Source organism: Onychostruthus taczanowskii, unplaced genomic scaffold (assembly GCF_017590055.1).
Source record: "Onychostruthus taczanowskii isolate IOZ18803 unplaced genomic scaffold, ASM1759005v1 scaffold22, whole genome shotgun sequence".
NCBI lineage: Eukaryota > Metazoa > Chordata > Aves > Passeriformes > Passeridae > Onychostruthus > Onychostruthus taczanowskii.
The window spans coordinates 8354828-8370851 of NW_024499462.1; the positions used below are offsets into that span (position 1 = coordinate 8354828).

At 39.7% G+C, this 16024-nt stretch overlaps 1 protein-coding gene across 1 annotated transcript in view; it reads right to left on the reverse strand.

Moving 5' to 3' along the window:
• The window catches only part of RET (ret proto-oncogene), a 30257-nt gene extending 16732 nt beyond the window's left edge, over nucleotides 1-13525 (reverse strand). The window contains exons 1-8 of the mRNA XM_041404963.1: nucleotides 13277-13525; nucleotides 11377-11670; nucleotides 10655-10896; nucleotides 9406-9607; nucleotides 8749-8948; nucleotides 4290-4548; nucleotides 2988-3113; nucleotides 2093-2203 (exon numbers count right to left, since the gene is read on the reverse strand). Coding sequence (XP_041260897.1) covers nucleotides 2093-2203; nucleotides 2988-3113; nucleotides 4290-4548; nucleotides 8749-8948; nucleotides 9406-9607; nucleotides 10655-10896; nucleotides 11377-11670; nucleotides 13277-13283 — 1441 coding nt within the window. The 5' untranslated portion in view covers nucleotides 13284-13525. The remainder of the gene's footprint in view (nucleotides 1-2092; nucleotides 2204-2987; nucleotides 3114-4289; nucleotides 4549-8748; nucleotides 8949-9405; nucleotides 9608-10654; nucleotides 10897-11376; nucleotides 11671-13276) is intronic.
• Between the last annotated feature and the right edge of the window lie 2499 nt (nucleotides 13526-16024).

Genomic DNA, 16024 nt, shown 5'->3' on the forward strand with positions numbered 1-16024 from the left:
TAATATGACTAAAAGAATTGCAGAAACTCATGCTCTTGATTTCAAGTGGTTCTTCATGTAGAGTAACAGCAACTGCATTTCCAAATAATTTTTTTTTCTGTGTATGTTATAAAAATGACTGTTAGCAGTGACATTTTTATCTCTAAACTGCCTTAATCACAAAGAGCATTTTACAGGCAGCTCAGGTGGTTAATTTCGGAAGAGACTCTGCTGAGTCACGGCCCTCTGAGCTGACACTTAAAAGCACTGGTATTCCCAAAAATTCCTCATTATCCTCCCTGCCTCTCTCCAGCCAACTTTCTCCATCATGAAGAGGTGATGAAATAAAGTTTCCATTTGCCACAGAAAATCGTATGCATTTATCTATATCTGCCTATGTTTGAAAACCTGGCAGCAGATGGAAGCAGGGAATGAGCCAGTCCTACCTAACCTGTTCTTGAGCAGTTGCTTACTGACAGTCTCTTCCTAAGAATGCAATTGTGTTTTCCTCTATTTGATAGGCACTGCCACAGCACCAGCTGCTTCAGCTAAGTGCCCTTGAATGTAATATTAAAAGTGTTACTGTGAGAAAGCAATTTTGGGACTCAAGGACATAGCCATCATAATGACAAATGAATTACAGAAATAAGTATTTTCACAACCTAAAGAATATCCTTGATCTTAACACATCTTGGCCTATTTATTGTTTGCCATTTCCAAAGAAATGTCCCCTGCCAGTAAAAGCTGATAAAATGGTGCTCCTGGAGCTCTGAGCTCCCAGAACACACTCATTTTTTTGTCTGCGAGTATACTGCTTTTGGGCATCAGCCCAGGTTCTCAATTGTGTCAAGTCATGTACACAATTATTCAACTTAGGCGTTAAAAGGGCTTGCGTAACATCCTGAAAACTTGTCCTACTCGCCTGCTTATTATCCAGAAAGACAATAATTCTTTGGAGCAAAACATGTGATGTTGCATATGTTGTACATATTTTAGTACTGTAGCCCCTGGCACATATATTTCCACTTTTAAAATGACAAATTATTGCAATTATTACCAATAAAGAATTCTTTTCAGATGATTAAAGAAGTTACTTGCACTTCCTTCAAGCATTTCTCCCACTTAAGGGATTGTTCCTATACACTCTGATGAAATAATTATCTTTCTGATAACACTAACTTACAATACACAATCCATTCTTGTATGTAAAATACTAAGAAGCCTCTTTAGTAATTAACTTTATAGAAGAACATTAAGTTCCAGGCTTTAAGACAATGCTAGTTCTTCTAACACTCCATTTTAAAATCTCAGCTTGAAGTATATGATGTCAGAGTCAGAAGAAACATTCAAGACATATGTGCTTTTATTCCTGAATTAGACTGTCAGATAAAAAAGATCCACTTAAAAATTATCATCTCACAGAAGATGGAAATTGCTCAAGAGAATTACACTGTTTTTTCTACCCTGTATATCTTCAGAGTGAGTTGTGAACTTGCAGGTATTCACAGGTATATGAGTGGAGTGTAGAAATATATGCTCAAGTAAAAAGATCCAACACAAATACATTTCAATTCTTCCTTCATAAATTCTCCTCGTATGAATATCTGCCTGGATCTTCAAATAGGTAAGGCACTGGATCATTCTGATGGCCACCTGTCAAAAAAGGGCAGGTACATTTCCCCAGATGATCTTTCCTAAACACATTTATTTTAAATATAAATTTGTTTCTTCTCACTTACTTACCAGGAGCTCAAATAGGCCTGGCTCCTGTCACACTATACTTGAGCTGGGAAGTGGGGCATTAACGTGCCTAGAACCTACACCTCCTTCAGCAAGTACCTCCACTGCAAATCACCACCTGTGAATGACCAGGCAGCAGAATGGGAATTGCTGAGAACACCTTATCCCTCCATCAGTCAGCTAATGGGTGTCACCTGCCTGGCTCAAAAAAGGTCAAGATTAATCCCCATAACATTAACTCAATTGTATGATTCAAATGCAAGTGTGACAATGCAGAGATGCTGAGCTTGTGAAAGTATCTGCGCTTGGGAAAGTGACATTTGAGAAGCCATCAGAGGTGTAACAGAAAAGCCCATCCTAAAACATTCCCTACTTGTGCAGTCTTGGGGACACACAGCCGGGTCTTTGCCCTCCACCACATCACAGATGCCATCTGGACAAGTCTTGATGCTCGGGGTGCATGTGGAGTAGTTTGTGGTGATCCCTGTTAACAGAGAAACAGCTGCACTAATACCACAAGGAAGGAAAGTTCATTGCATCTTCTCAGCGCACACTAACACTCCAAACCACAAGTTATGGTGCCTTTTAAAATGAACATCTATGACTACAAACACCTGCTAAAGTAACACGCAAGACAGCAAATAAAGGCAAATGGAAGAAACCATTTTTTTGCTATCTTTTCTGATTTTGACAGCCCTCTGGTCACGTCACTTGCAGTTACTGTGAATACTGCTTGAAAAAGAGCTGGCTGACCACTCTGAGACTGAAGGGCAGCTTTCCCATCTGAGGATTTCTCTACACAATTTCACCCACTTGAATCCGAGGGTTATAAGTGGTTGCAGAGAATGTATGACACTTATGCAGTTTGAAGAGATCAAGCGCCAACACAGAATCTTTGTTCTGGAAGAGACAAGTGCTGTCACCCGTCAGATCTGTGCTCCAGACCACAGAAAGAGACACTGCTTTGTGCTCACTGTCTGCTGGGTGCACCTGCTCCAGCCACACTGCTGCAAGGTCAGCTCACTTCCTGCTGGTTTATGTATCATGTTCAGCATCACCAGGGACAAGGTGAAGAATGGCCCTTCCAACTTCACTTTTCCTTTTTAGTGCATACTTCATATGAGTATTATGATTAATTTTTTAGCCCCAGCTTCTGTGTAGTTTACCATACCATGTTTTCCAGCCAGAATAAATCAATTTGTATCTATGGAACTCAAATGCACAATTACAACTAAACAGAAGTTTGACTTCACACAACATAAATGTACCTTTCCCACTCCCCTGTCTCCACTGGCATCTTCCTGTTAGCACTCCCAGGCCACCACACTCTTCACATTCAGCACGGTGCTTACTTATAGCACAAGAGTCAGGGCAGTCCTCTTCTTTTTTTAAAACTGTTGGAAAAAATTCAGGACAAGGGAAATGAACACACAAGCAGGTCAGCTCAAAACAGGAAAACATTTTAGGGATAGAGAGGAAGGAAAGACAGATGAAGAAAGCAGTGAAAGACTGAAAACTGACTGACCCAATTATCAGTAAATTTAGGGAACAATTAAAGAAAAGCCCAGGTGCTCCTTCTCTGTGAAATAAAAGATGAACAGCAAGATCATGAAGGCATGGCTATGTCTGCTTCACAGCACACTGTCATTGCCTAGAACTACAGATATGTGCAAACATACTGATAACAGAAGAATGGAGAGCACAAATACTTACATCTTCATACAGAATGTTTAATTAGGAGAAAATACTTCGTTCTTGGGCTAACACAGTAGTAACCCAAAGAGCACCAGCTGGAATTATGTGTTTTCAGACAATACAAGGTGCTTGTACAAAAAGAAAAGTCCACTGCATGCTTTTGTTTCTTTTTGTTCAACCCATTTGCTCTTGGCATAGGAGTTCTGAACTGATAAAATGTAACAGAGGTGTTAATCAGGTACAATTGTATGATTTTGCATAAAATGAAATATAGTTTGCAGAGAAATGAGTATGTTTCCAGTGAAATCCTCCTCTGTGGGCATTACAGGATACTTTTAACTTCCTTCCCAATAAGGGTGGGTCATCACACTGCCCCTTAAGAACTTGAATTCAGTGTGATTGCTACAAGAATACTAAGAAAACTATTAAAAAATTTTAGAGAGAAGGGAGGAGAAAAATCAGTGAACAAACATACTTAGGTCATATAGTTCTTTCTTCAAATAGATAGATACACACACATACACCTATAGACCCTTTTTCTTCTTCCACAGGAATATGTGAAATACAAAATAAAGGTCACACATAGAGACACATACACTAAAGATTCTTCTTAATCAAAGGTCATCATAAACATTATGAATTGCATATAATATCTCACTTTTCTGTGCATTAGTTCTTCAAACAAATAGCTACTACAGGAAGGCACAAATCAAAAATCAAAATCCAAACTCTGTGATCCATTACCTTGTAGCTCAGACTCGTTTTCATTGTTAATGCCATAATTTTACAGATCAGCCTGCTAATGCATCACCTCATACCAGTAACGCTTGCTAATAAATAAATAAATAAATCAGTTGTCTGACTGGGGTACTTACGAGTCCCTTCCAGGACAACAGTGAGGAGGGTTTTGGTGTGTTTCCTGCTCTGCTTGTCTGTAGCTTGAACAGTGTACTGTATTTCCTTGCATTCAGGCCTGCGCAGCACAGAGGAATCGTTCACATAGAGGCTCCCAAATTTGTCATCTCGGCCTTGTAGTATGTTGACAGGATAGCAGCTCGAGTTGGGGGACAGCAACTTGTAGGTGATGTTTACACCACGGAATTTCATGCAGTTTTCAATGCAGATCTTTCCTACCTAGGCTCAAACACCAACAAAGAAATCACAGACAGGAACAAAACTCTACAGAAAAAATATGTGGTGCTTCTCAAAAATATCTGAAATAAAATGGAACATACTACAACCTTGCCAAATTCAGTGTTTATTTGGGGTTTACAGATTTGTTATTTTCCTACAAATGCAGTATGTAAATCCTTTAAATGTGATTTATTCTCAGTAAAAACAAGATGTAAATCATTGACTGTTGTCTTTAGACTAGCAGTGAAAATGCAAAAAGCCTTGACACATACTCAGTGGTATTTGGTGCCTACTGCTGATGGGCAGCAGTGTTCAGTGAGAACAAGACCCTGAGATTTGGGAAATTCTGAGTTCAATCTTTGCTCTGTCCCAGGCTGGTCGTCGAAAAAAACTTTTGTCACCCTTGAGAAATCAAAGAGCTCAGCATGAACAAAGCTGAGACTCTCTCCAAATAACGTAGAAATTGCTATTACATAATATTTATAATATTACAGTCAAAAAGTTTCTGGCCAGAAGAGCTCTGTGAAGGCCTTAAAAGGAGTAAGAACCTCATTGTTTCTCATTTGTAATTTTAAAGCATTTTAATCTAAAAATGAAAATATGTTGGTTTGCCACATTTGAACTTCTTTGTGCCAGACAACCTAGGCTAGAACACTCCTCAGTCTAAAACACATCATCTAAGAAGCACAGGAATGTAAAGCTCCAGCTCCTGTCCAGCTCCTGTAGGAACTGATCCAAAGCTCACTTTGGTTTTTCCATTTACAAGAGTGGGATTTCAATCAGGCCCAGAGGCATTGGCTTTCTTTGCAGGGAAAACCACAATGTGAAGGGTGGGGTGTTATTGAAAGGAACTTGGTGATGGATTATTTTCAAATGCTGCAGTTAAGAAATGTTTTCAAGAAACACCACTGCTGGTAAAAGCATATCTGTACATCTTGGTTCCAGCATTCTTACTAAAGAATGTTATAAAACAAAGACGTTTTTGTGTACTAAGACCTCTTCCCATGAACCTGGACTACTGAAAGTCAGAGAAGAAGCCTTTGCAGTTCTAGAAGCATACTTTGTTATAGGATAATCCCACTTCATCTAATTTATTGCCATTCACACCACTGATGGGTCATTTGGCACCATTCCTGTTGGGATTTTAGGTGGCAGGATAACACAGAATGACTATGAAAGCCATCAAAAGCAAGGACATTTCTTTCTGGCCATCTCCTCTGTACAACATGCTGGGACTGGCAGGAAGAAGAAGACAAGATTTCCACTGTTCATAAACTGTGTCTAGACACAAGGTCTAGACATGTCCCTTCCAGAAGCACGTCAGCGCAGCTCTGGTGCTGCACTGCAACTGGCAGTGCTCTGCTACTGCTCAGATGGTGCTCCTTTGAGGAGGAGAACACAGCGATGATCCATGGCACTAACCTTTGCACAGACCACATTAAACTGCCCTTTCTGCCTACTCTGTCATAACTGCTCTTTCCAGACACCTTTTTGATCACAGCAATTTCCTTCACTGGGGTTGGAGAAGACCCCATAAATTCAGATGACCCCATAAAATCTGAAGAGCAGATGAGCCAGTTTATTCCTTAGAATAGCACATTAGCCAGTTTTGCTTCCCCCATATAATTAGAGAAGAAGCTATAAAGGCCTCCCTCAAGAAATTTCTATGAGGAAGATAGACTTTCTCTTTTTCCCTGATTCTGCTGAGGAAAGCCCAACCTCCTAACTTTGCTCTGCTCCACAAGTTCTGGAGCCAGCTCAACTCTCAGGTGCAGCAGAGCACAACTCCAGAAGAAAAAGATAAAAGCAGCTACTTCCCCCTTCTCATGAGGGTGAAAAAACAAGTAACCAGGGTAAAAGGTAGTCAGGTGTAACATCAGTTTACAGGGGAGGAACCTACAAATTTGCAATACTCTCAACAGTTAAAGCAGAAAATACCATTATTAGAAATAAGAACAGAAAAATCCATATTTCAAGTTCCAATGTTTAATAAAGTCTGGATAATGATACTGTTCCTCTTCACTGAATTCCAGGAACATTTGGACATATAACCTCTCTAAAAATCTCAGCCAATGTTATTCATCATTTGTCTCAGTAAATGTCAATAGAGCTTAAAATCCTTTGATAAGTTAAATGCCACTGGGCAAGCCTGCACTGTCAGGCCGTGCTTCTGTTATTCAATTCATTTAGCTGCTCAAATAGACAAATGGCATCAGCCCAGCAGTTAATAATTCCTTCACGCTCCTGTGTTTTCCTTAGGGCAAGAGACAGTTCAGCCTTCATATTGATTTGGCCCAGTACTTCCCCTGACTACTCTGGCACATCAAGGCTAATTATGCAGCCAACTTTAATAATGTGAAGTGCTGGGGACTAACCTGCTTACACTGACTTGTGCTCCAAGCTGAACACACTGTAAATTCAAACCCAGTTTCAGAAGTAAGTGGATGACACTTTAACTAACTGAGAACACCACCTCCAGAGCCAGGATGAGTTTTGCACTTCACTGCTCAAGAATCAGAACAAAATCTCTTTGTGAATTTGTGCTTAAGCAACACAAAGAAAAAGATCTCCTCCCGGAGACTTGGAGCTCTTGCCAGGAACAGTTTCCCCTGCTACTACTGCCACCCAATGAAACTGCACAATTAGTGTGAAATGCAATTGTTTTCGAAGATCCTAAAACTCCTTTTCCGATGTTTGACTCTCATGACAATGTTCCACACCAGTAGCTTTAAAATTCAACTGGCTTTTTTTGGTTTTGCACCCTAAAACTTTAAAAATCCACATACTCCCAGATTTTAAAACTGAAGTGTTTGAGCAATCCAGGGTACGCATAGATAACCGTGGTTGTCCAAATTTAATATGGAACTCATTCACTCACAGTAATATTGTATGCATACACCTATATATAAAAACATGCACACAGAAAACAACCCAACCAATTCATTAATCTAAATTCATACACACCTCACAGGTTAAGTGTCCACATTTGTTTCAATTGCAGTCATGCTGTGACACAGATACAAGAGTTCTAGATGCAAGGGTTAGGCTATGAGTATCTTACCTGTGCTATTATTTCTTCTGGGGGAAACCCAGGTTTCACCCTATCCCCAGGCAACAGGCAAGGGTAAAGCTTCCACAGCCTGGTGCTACAAAACCCTCAAACCTAACATCAGAAATAATTTGATCTGCACAAAAGGAACAGACTATCCTCTGAAGTTTCTAACCGACTGCAAATTGAAAAATTTCAGCCACAAGGCATCATGAAGTGTCATAAAGGAGTAGCTTTTGTAGTGAGACCTCTACATGAGCACATGTGTTACCTTTTTCTTATTTAGGATATTCAGTGCAGACTATGGACAAAACGTCCCTTGTCAGAGAACAGCTTGTTCTGTACTCTGAAGAGCTATCAAGCTGCAATGCACTTCATCAGATTAGATATAATAACATGCAATGTATCTAACTTCCCTTTTTATTTCTTTTTTAAAATTAGCCAGAGGCTTAAAGACTCATAAAGCTTAATTCTTCCTTAAAAATTCTTCTAATGAATTGGTTTTCTCTCCAATTGGGATGACCATATTTTAATCTCAGTTCTCCTCTCTTCTACAATACTTACAAGGCATGCTTTCCAGCAGCTCTCCCAAAAGGGTTCATCACTGATGTTTTTAATATTTACTTTCATAATATTAATTGCATTGAACTAGTTCCTTATTAATATACATGTTTCATAGGAATTACATCGTAATTTTCACCCGACTAATGTCAACCTGTTAGAAAGTGTCTCTAGAAAGCATTATTAATGGCAATGGTGGTGATTAAGCTAAAACAAGGGTTAAATTAGGAAACACATGAATTACTAACTAGCCATTACTAAAGAAAAGCCATTAATATACTGAGACTCCAATAGCTGGACAAATTCCTTTTTTGTTGCCCTTGCCACCCATGGCTGCAAGTCCTCCTGCCCACAACGTGTTATTTCTCTCATTAGTTGTTCCATGTGTGGCTCCTCCTCTGTTATTATGTGGTGGGAGAGGCAGTGCCCAGCCCATCTACTACCTCCTACAACCAGCAACAATCACAACGATAACAGATTTTTCAGTGATTCTGCTTAAAACAGTTAAAACCAATGTAACACATCTAGCCCCAGTGATCCAGCTCGTAAGCTCCATCAGAAAGGGGATGTATAATTAACATGGTTCTTACTTGTGCAAAACGTTCAGCATTTCTGTTCACTGTGAACTGGTAAGTTATGTTTGAAAACTGAATGCTGACAGGGAGGATGGAGACATTGAAATGAAGCATCACTGATCTTTCTGGGCCATGAAATTCTGTGTCATTCACCAGAACATCCAGCTGGAATGAACGATGCTCTGTGACTGAAATGCTTTTATTCAGTACCAGCTCTGTAAAGGAAAAGATTCGTCTATTAGCAACCCACATTATCTGCAAATGCATCTTTTAATACTGCAAGCCCAACAAAAATAGATGTACCAAATTTAATTATACATATCCAAGTTTCCTAATAGGAAATAGAAGGCAAGTTACATATGAAATATGTTTTTATGCTCTCTGTCATTCAAGATATTTGGGAGGCCTTCTTCCCTTCTATTTACCAAGCCAAGAATCCTACAATCGAAACCTCTTGCTTATCAGTTTAAACATCATTATCGTCCCATGCACTCCCTATTGCAAAGATGCACAAGCTCCACTTTTTCCGTACATATTTAAAACTCAGTGTTTTCTTTACATGAAATATCTCAGCTTTGTCTCAATACTTACAAAATGCTCAGAAAAATTCAAGAGCTTATTGGTCAACTACTAAAAAGCAACTTCTCCTTTATTTGAAGAAAGAGTCCTTACTGTACTCGTGCCGAGTTCCCCTCACTTGGCTGCCATTTGGGCTGAAGTGGATTTCATCAAAGATGTGCTCTACACGAAATGTTTCACTTATCCAGGGATCGTCAGTAATGATGGTTCCCGTGTATTTCTTTCTGCTGCTTTCAAGGGGATAAATAGGTGTGGTGTCTGCATCATACACAGTCAGCGTGGAAAGAACAGTGCCCTGGTAGGAAACAATAAATGGCACTGCTGAAGGACCTGAAGCTTTCTTCTGATAACTGTTTTGGAGATTGAAATACTGGTCAAACAAGACCTTACAACTTTCAATGAAACCCAGGATAATGTATTCATAAGTGTCTCGTCAAGACTTGTTCTAGTCAGGAGATGGCAGCAAACTCCTAAAATCAGTCTTTTCTCTTCCAGACACAAATACGATCAAAATGTACTTTGAAGGGAAAATTGACTACCAAGAGATCTTGTTGTTAGGAAACAGAAGTTCTCTCACGAAACACACATCATTTATGCCCCCCCCCCACAAAAAGTCTTCTCTATACCATTGACTTAAAAAGGGTCATTGTTCCTCTGAAGAGCTAAAGAGCCCACATCTGTACTTCTCTACTGAAGCAAAGGCTGTGTGTGTGCAGGGGCACCAAAGACACCAGGGATTCAGACTTCTTGACAGATCAGCTTGGCACAGCGAGGGAAAAATGGGAGGACACCATTAAACCAAGATCTTGGAGCTCACCATTAACAGCCTGGAAACTTCACAGGTACAGTGGTTTGTCTGTAGAAGTCAACCACTACTTCTACAGCATCCTAATAAATGCTCAGAACATAGTCCTGATACATTACACAGATTTGTAAGTATGAAACAGGCATGCACATACACTTGCTCTAACAACACAATTTTAATCCCCTGGGGGAAGCAACCCCATAACAAACAGAGCACAGCTCAGTACGGAGAGACCCAGACTGATCACAGACTCAACAAGTGTCCATCCTGACCTTGGAAACTGCTCAAATTTCTTCACGCTCTTTAATCACTAACCCAAACTCCTCTTTCTTTGGGATCTGAGTAAGACATAACTTGGGGCAAAGGAATCCTACAAACAGCATTTTACAATCACAGATCTGCAGAGCATGGTATGGCGATGGGCTTGTTGCCAAGCTCCATTATCCAGGCAGAACATGATGCTTCCCAGGAGTCCTGCCTCCCACTGCTGTGCTCACATTTCAGGGACTAGGTAAAGGAGAACATTACCATCATTACCTCTTTCCTGTTGAACTCCACAACAGCATCTGCAGTATCAGTGCCATTGGGAAGGAAGGGAGGAGAGTCATCTTCATCTAACACATTCACCAGGAAAGGCACCTCAACCTGCATTTCCCTGAGCCCCTCTCTGACGGTGCACTTGGCAATGAGCTCGTATCTCTCCCTCTCCTCCCGGTCCAGGCGCTGCGTCACCCGCACGCTGGTGGTGTTCTCGTTGTACCGAAAGGGAGCTCCTTCAGCTGCAAAACAGCCACAACACACACAGCCACAGTCACCTCCCAGTATAGGGCTCTGATGGCCTTAATACTTTCCTGCAGTTCAGTAAATCCATTTGGACAGCATGACTGCACAATAAAAGACAGATTCAGAAGTGAAACAAGAAGGAACTTGTGTGGTTATATTAGAGTAGGGAGAAAGCATGGAATATATGGGAAGATTCTACAGTTTAGAAGCAGCACAATTTAAAGGTCAGGATATTCTCAGTCTACTTTTAGCAGATATAAAATTCTAAAACTGATCTTTTCTTTAGGGAAGAGGACAGTCCTCCTTCCCATTTCCTCTATATACCTCAAAGGCAAAATCTTCAAGCTCAGTTTAGGTTTGTAAAGAAACTTCATTTATAGAATCAAATCTAGATGATCTACTACAGAAGAGATCTTTTAACAGTGCAGCTGTTTGAACCTACTGCTAGTACGTGAGCAGCTCAGATCTAGTTTTACCTGCAAGCAATTTGTAGGAAATGCTGAGATTCTGACAGAGATGATGAACTGAGGGTAACCGGAGCTGATGAAATGTACCAGGTGGTTTGTTCTCCTTGATTTGAAAGGAGAGATCCATTTCTGTGAAGCAAAGCTGCCTTGCTGTCAGGGAACTGCAAGCTGGTGCAGTGGCATTGATCAAAGAGAGGAGAACCGTGGCACGTGTAGCAGAGTCACATTCCTTCTCTTGGAAAGGGTGGGATGAAAGGAAGACATACAGCATCACCTTGGATAATGGCATCCAATTTCCTACAGCTTCAGGAGGAAGAAATCACCATAAGAAATATTTTACAGAAGACAAGCCAACGTTTCTTTTTCTTATAGTCTACCCTAGTCCATTATTCTATAAATGATCGTTTAATCCTATTATGTGGCAAAGCAGCTCTTCAATATGCCAGATGCTGGTGAGAAGACCTTATACCTTAATAATTCAAATAAGCCTAAAACTATAGGGCTTGGCACCAATTTTGCATTATAGACTCTCAAAACCAGTATCAGCATTCTGTCTGTAAGACACTAACATAAAAACACGTCACTGTCAGTAATCAGCTCTTTGATAGGACTGCTTTTTGAAGAGACTAGAGCAGAGCAGGGTGGAAAACAGGAAAAATAAGGCATGAGACAGCAACAGATACTCAGGACAAATCCATATCAGGACGAACATTTCAGTCACAGCATTCCAACAGTATGGACCAAATTGTCTAAGTTCAGAGAACAGATTGCTTCATCATTTTCAAATATGAAGAGGTGGACAAAAGATAAAATCAAAGTTAAAATCAACCTGTGGCATCTACTAATACATTCTCAAGCCTTGTTTTGATTCCCTTGGCTTGACTACAGACAGCACAGTAGTATCTCTGTCAGAGATCTAACTCACTTGAAAAGAAGTTCTAGGCCACTTTGATCTGTATGAACAAAACAAGGCTCTCAGGTGTTAAGTAGCTATTCCTCCTTTGTTCAGCACAAATATTTGATATACATGAATGCCAAATGATGTATAAATCATTTCATCCATACCAAAAATGGATGAAATATCAAACACTCAGCACTTGAAAAATAAAGCATTAAGTGTCTGAAGTTGAAAATTCCAACATTAAGGTACCTAAGTCTGAAGGTAGTGTTGAGATATAGATCTTACAAACTGAAGACAGTTACTACAGACTCTCTTCAACAGTAAAATTTCTGCAACTGATCACAGTGGTATGCCATTAACTCCTCATCCATTTCCTCCTTTACCATCTAATGATAACTAATTTCCTCATAGATCACAATCACCAAAACCAATTTACTGCTAGAGCACAAAAGAAGAGGAAAAAAACCCTGAGATAATGAATTTTTGTAGTTCAACAGTAAGCTTCTCTAACAAAACCAAATCTCAAGAGAGGGAGAGAGGTACAATTAACCATTTCTTCTAAGAGCTCTTTGGTGTTACATGCAAATATAATTTGTGAACCAAGTCACCAGAATTCAAGGACCTTTTACGTAAGAATCTGAACCACTGTCACAGCATTTGTTTTGGAATCCCTAACACAATGGTCTAACTTTCATCACCAGATAAACAAACTGCAAATTTCAGTGTAAAGCTGTGACCTATACAGCTGTGAAACACAGAAAAAATATTTCCAGTAATGCAACTGTCCCACCCTACTGGAGTTCCCAGTGTGAGCAACCTGTCCCAGGTCAGCATCTGCTTTGGCATACTGCTGTGGATTTCTCTGGGTCTGGTTCCTCATTTCAAAAGGTCAGATGTGTTTTTTTTCAAATTTGATGCTCATCCTCCAATGGAGAGATCTCATTGTCTAATGTATTTTTCTTTAAGAATAGATACCTCAAGAAGAAAAGCTGGCTTTCTCATACTTACACAGCATGTTAAAGTCCTCTCCATCCAGGCTTTTGCTGAGGTAGAGAAGTCCTGTTTCTTCTCTAATTTGGAACAAATTATTTTCTTGTGGTCTTGCTCGAGGAACTATGAGATTCTGGCACAGATGAAAGTGGGCCACTTCCTCACGTGAATCCCTCAAGGCATGGATGCGCAGGAGCGGCGTTCCTGCTGGCTCGTCAATATAGACATTCTCCAAGTACTCCTTCCTGGGAAAGTAGAGACCCAAGGCCACTGCAAAGGAAGGCACACGAGGGAAGAGGCAGGTCCAGTTAAATGATTTTTGCACTGGTGTTTTCTTAATAGATGTGTTTCCAAAGAAACAAAGGTTTCACTCTCTAAGAAGTAAAGAGCCGTTAAAAAAATATGTGGAAAAAGGCAGATCCTCATCTGCTGTAAATAAATACAGTTTTACTTCACTGAAGCCAAGGACATAGCCACCAAAAATATGGCCTACTGTTTATGTTCAATTACAATATTAACTGCTTTTTGAAAGCAAAACTGCTTTGCTGTAGACAAGGCCCAGTTTAAGATGAACACTTAAGGAAGCCCTGCTTGACAAATTCTATTTAAGTTCCTATCTGGTGCTTTCAGTTGTAATTCCCTCACCTCACAGATGATAGTCAAAAAAGGGAAGAAAAACCTTAGATGAAATCACACACTTTAGAAGCCTTTAAATATGTTCTCTGTTGAGAGAAACAAAAAAATTTATCAACAGCTTGCACACTTTTCCTCAGGTTACACAAAACCCCTCTTGTAGAGTCTTTCTGGCTCCCCCCTTTCTAAACAGGCATGATACTTTTGGTACAGAAAATGGTAGTCCTTTAAAAAATACTGAAAGCATTTTAAGTATTTTAAATATGACAGATGGGAAGGCTGAGAAGTGAGGGAGAATGGAAACGCACATTTCTTTTTTAGTACAATGACTGTGACTGACCCAATCATTTCCCACCCTGGCACTGAAGGCATTTACATTTAGGAGGGCTCAACTGCCCCTCGGTGCTGGTTTCTTCAGCTGATCTCACCCCACCAGGTCACCGTGTAATGGCCTGTCTACCTGTTTGCAGTGATTCCTTTCCAATTTCACTTCTTACAAATGTGGTTACAGGGGAACGCTTGATTTGCAAGGAGGGGACAAAGTGATGCTCGCACAGACTGAAATACTGGAACTGTCACTCCTGGACTTCACGTGCACTTACAGTCAGTGCTTGTTCTCCTCCAACTTGAATACTGGAATACTGCAGAATTATGCATCACTTAATCCAATTGATAAGGAGTCAGGCATATAAAAAGCTCACACATCTGCTGAACAAATGTAAACAATAACAACTTCCATATGTTACTAATACGAAGCTCTCTCAGCTTAAATCAAGCCAGATACAACTGGAAATGATGGTAAGCAGAAATAAAATCAGGGATATAAAAACATCTTCAAAATACCATCAGGCTGTAGCACATATTTATTCTGCATTAGTATGGGATCCATACACTGTTCTACTGAATGGAGTGCACCACAAACAAACTGTAAACAAGAGACCTCTAATTTCATTTAGAAATACCACAGAAACCATTGTACCTCGCAATGATTCAGACATCATCTGTATCCCTGGATGCAATTACATCCATCAGGTTTTGAGAGGCCCATTATTTTTTTCTACATATATTTTGCAACATATGAATAAAGTAATATGGTAGGTGAATTTAATCCAAAGGAATTAATTCAAAGAGAACCAAACCAAAGTATTTTTGAGAGTTTTAGAAAAGCATTAATTCTTGACATTCCCCACCCAGAAAAAAATTATTACTTTTGATTCTGGCGCTACCTCTCTTCTTTGTAAGTAAAATTAGTGAATATTTGTATTAAATTACAAATATTCAACACTGAAAATTCACTACTGAAGATTAAAAAAATTACTTTCAACTCACAAATGCATACAAATGAGGCTTACACAACAGCAGCTGTTACTTCCTTATTCCAAGACTGGGGTGAACAGTCCTGTGTGCTCGCATCATGCAGTACAAGAACCAGCACCACTGCAGAGATACGAAATCACCTCCAGCAGAAGGAGCATATACAGAGCATACATAAACAATATCAATGTGTATCATGGGAAGTGGAAAGGGAGAAAAATGGAGAATTTTGAGCTGCAATTATTTGCTTCCTTACCTTAAACAAGTGTGCTAATCTTTATATGCTTTGATCTACAAATGAGGGCTCACACTGCACGCAGGTACAGTCGTGTTCGACCAAGCACATAAGTAATTATGACAGACATGGCCACTTAAATGCCTGAAACCTGGCACACAACTACATCTCAGCAGAGTCAGCATCCCCACTGCTCTGCTTTTGAAAGAAAAGGCTAATATTGATGCTGCAGACTCTGAAGTTCTTTGGCATCAGTTCACAGGAGAAGTCTTCTCCATTGTCAGAAAGAAAGGGAAAAAATGCTGCAATATAAAAAATCTGATTTCTCTGTAAACAACCAAAATGCAAAACAACTCTTTATATTTTGAAGAGAGGAGGATTCCTTAACAAAAAATTTAGCACTTACACACTAATTAGCTGAAAATGTATTTCACAAGTTTCAAAGCCACTTCAAGAAATTAGAAAAAGCTGCTGTAACATAAATAGACACATGCTCTTTTTCCATCCAATTCAAACCTAAAACTGATTAAACTAAATTCTGTCCATTAAAAGTGTTAGTTATTAGTACAAAGCAGACTTCCATA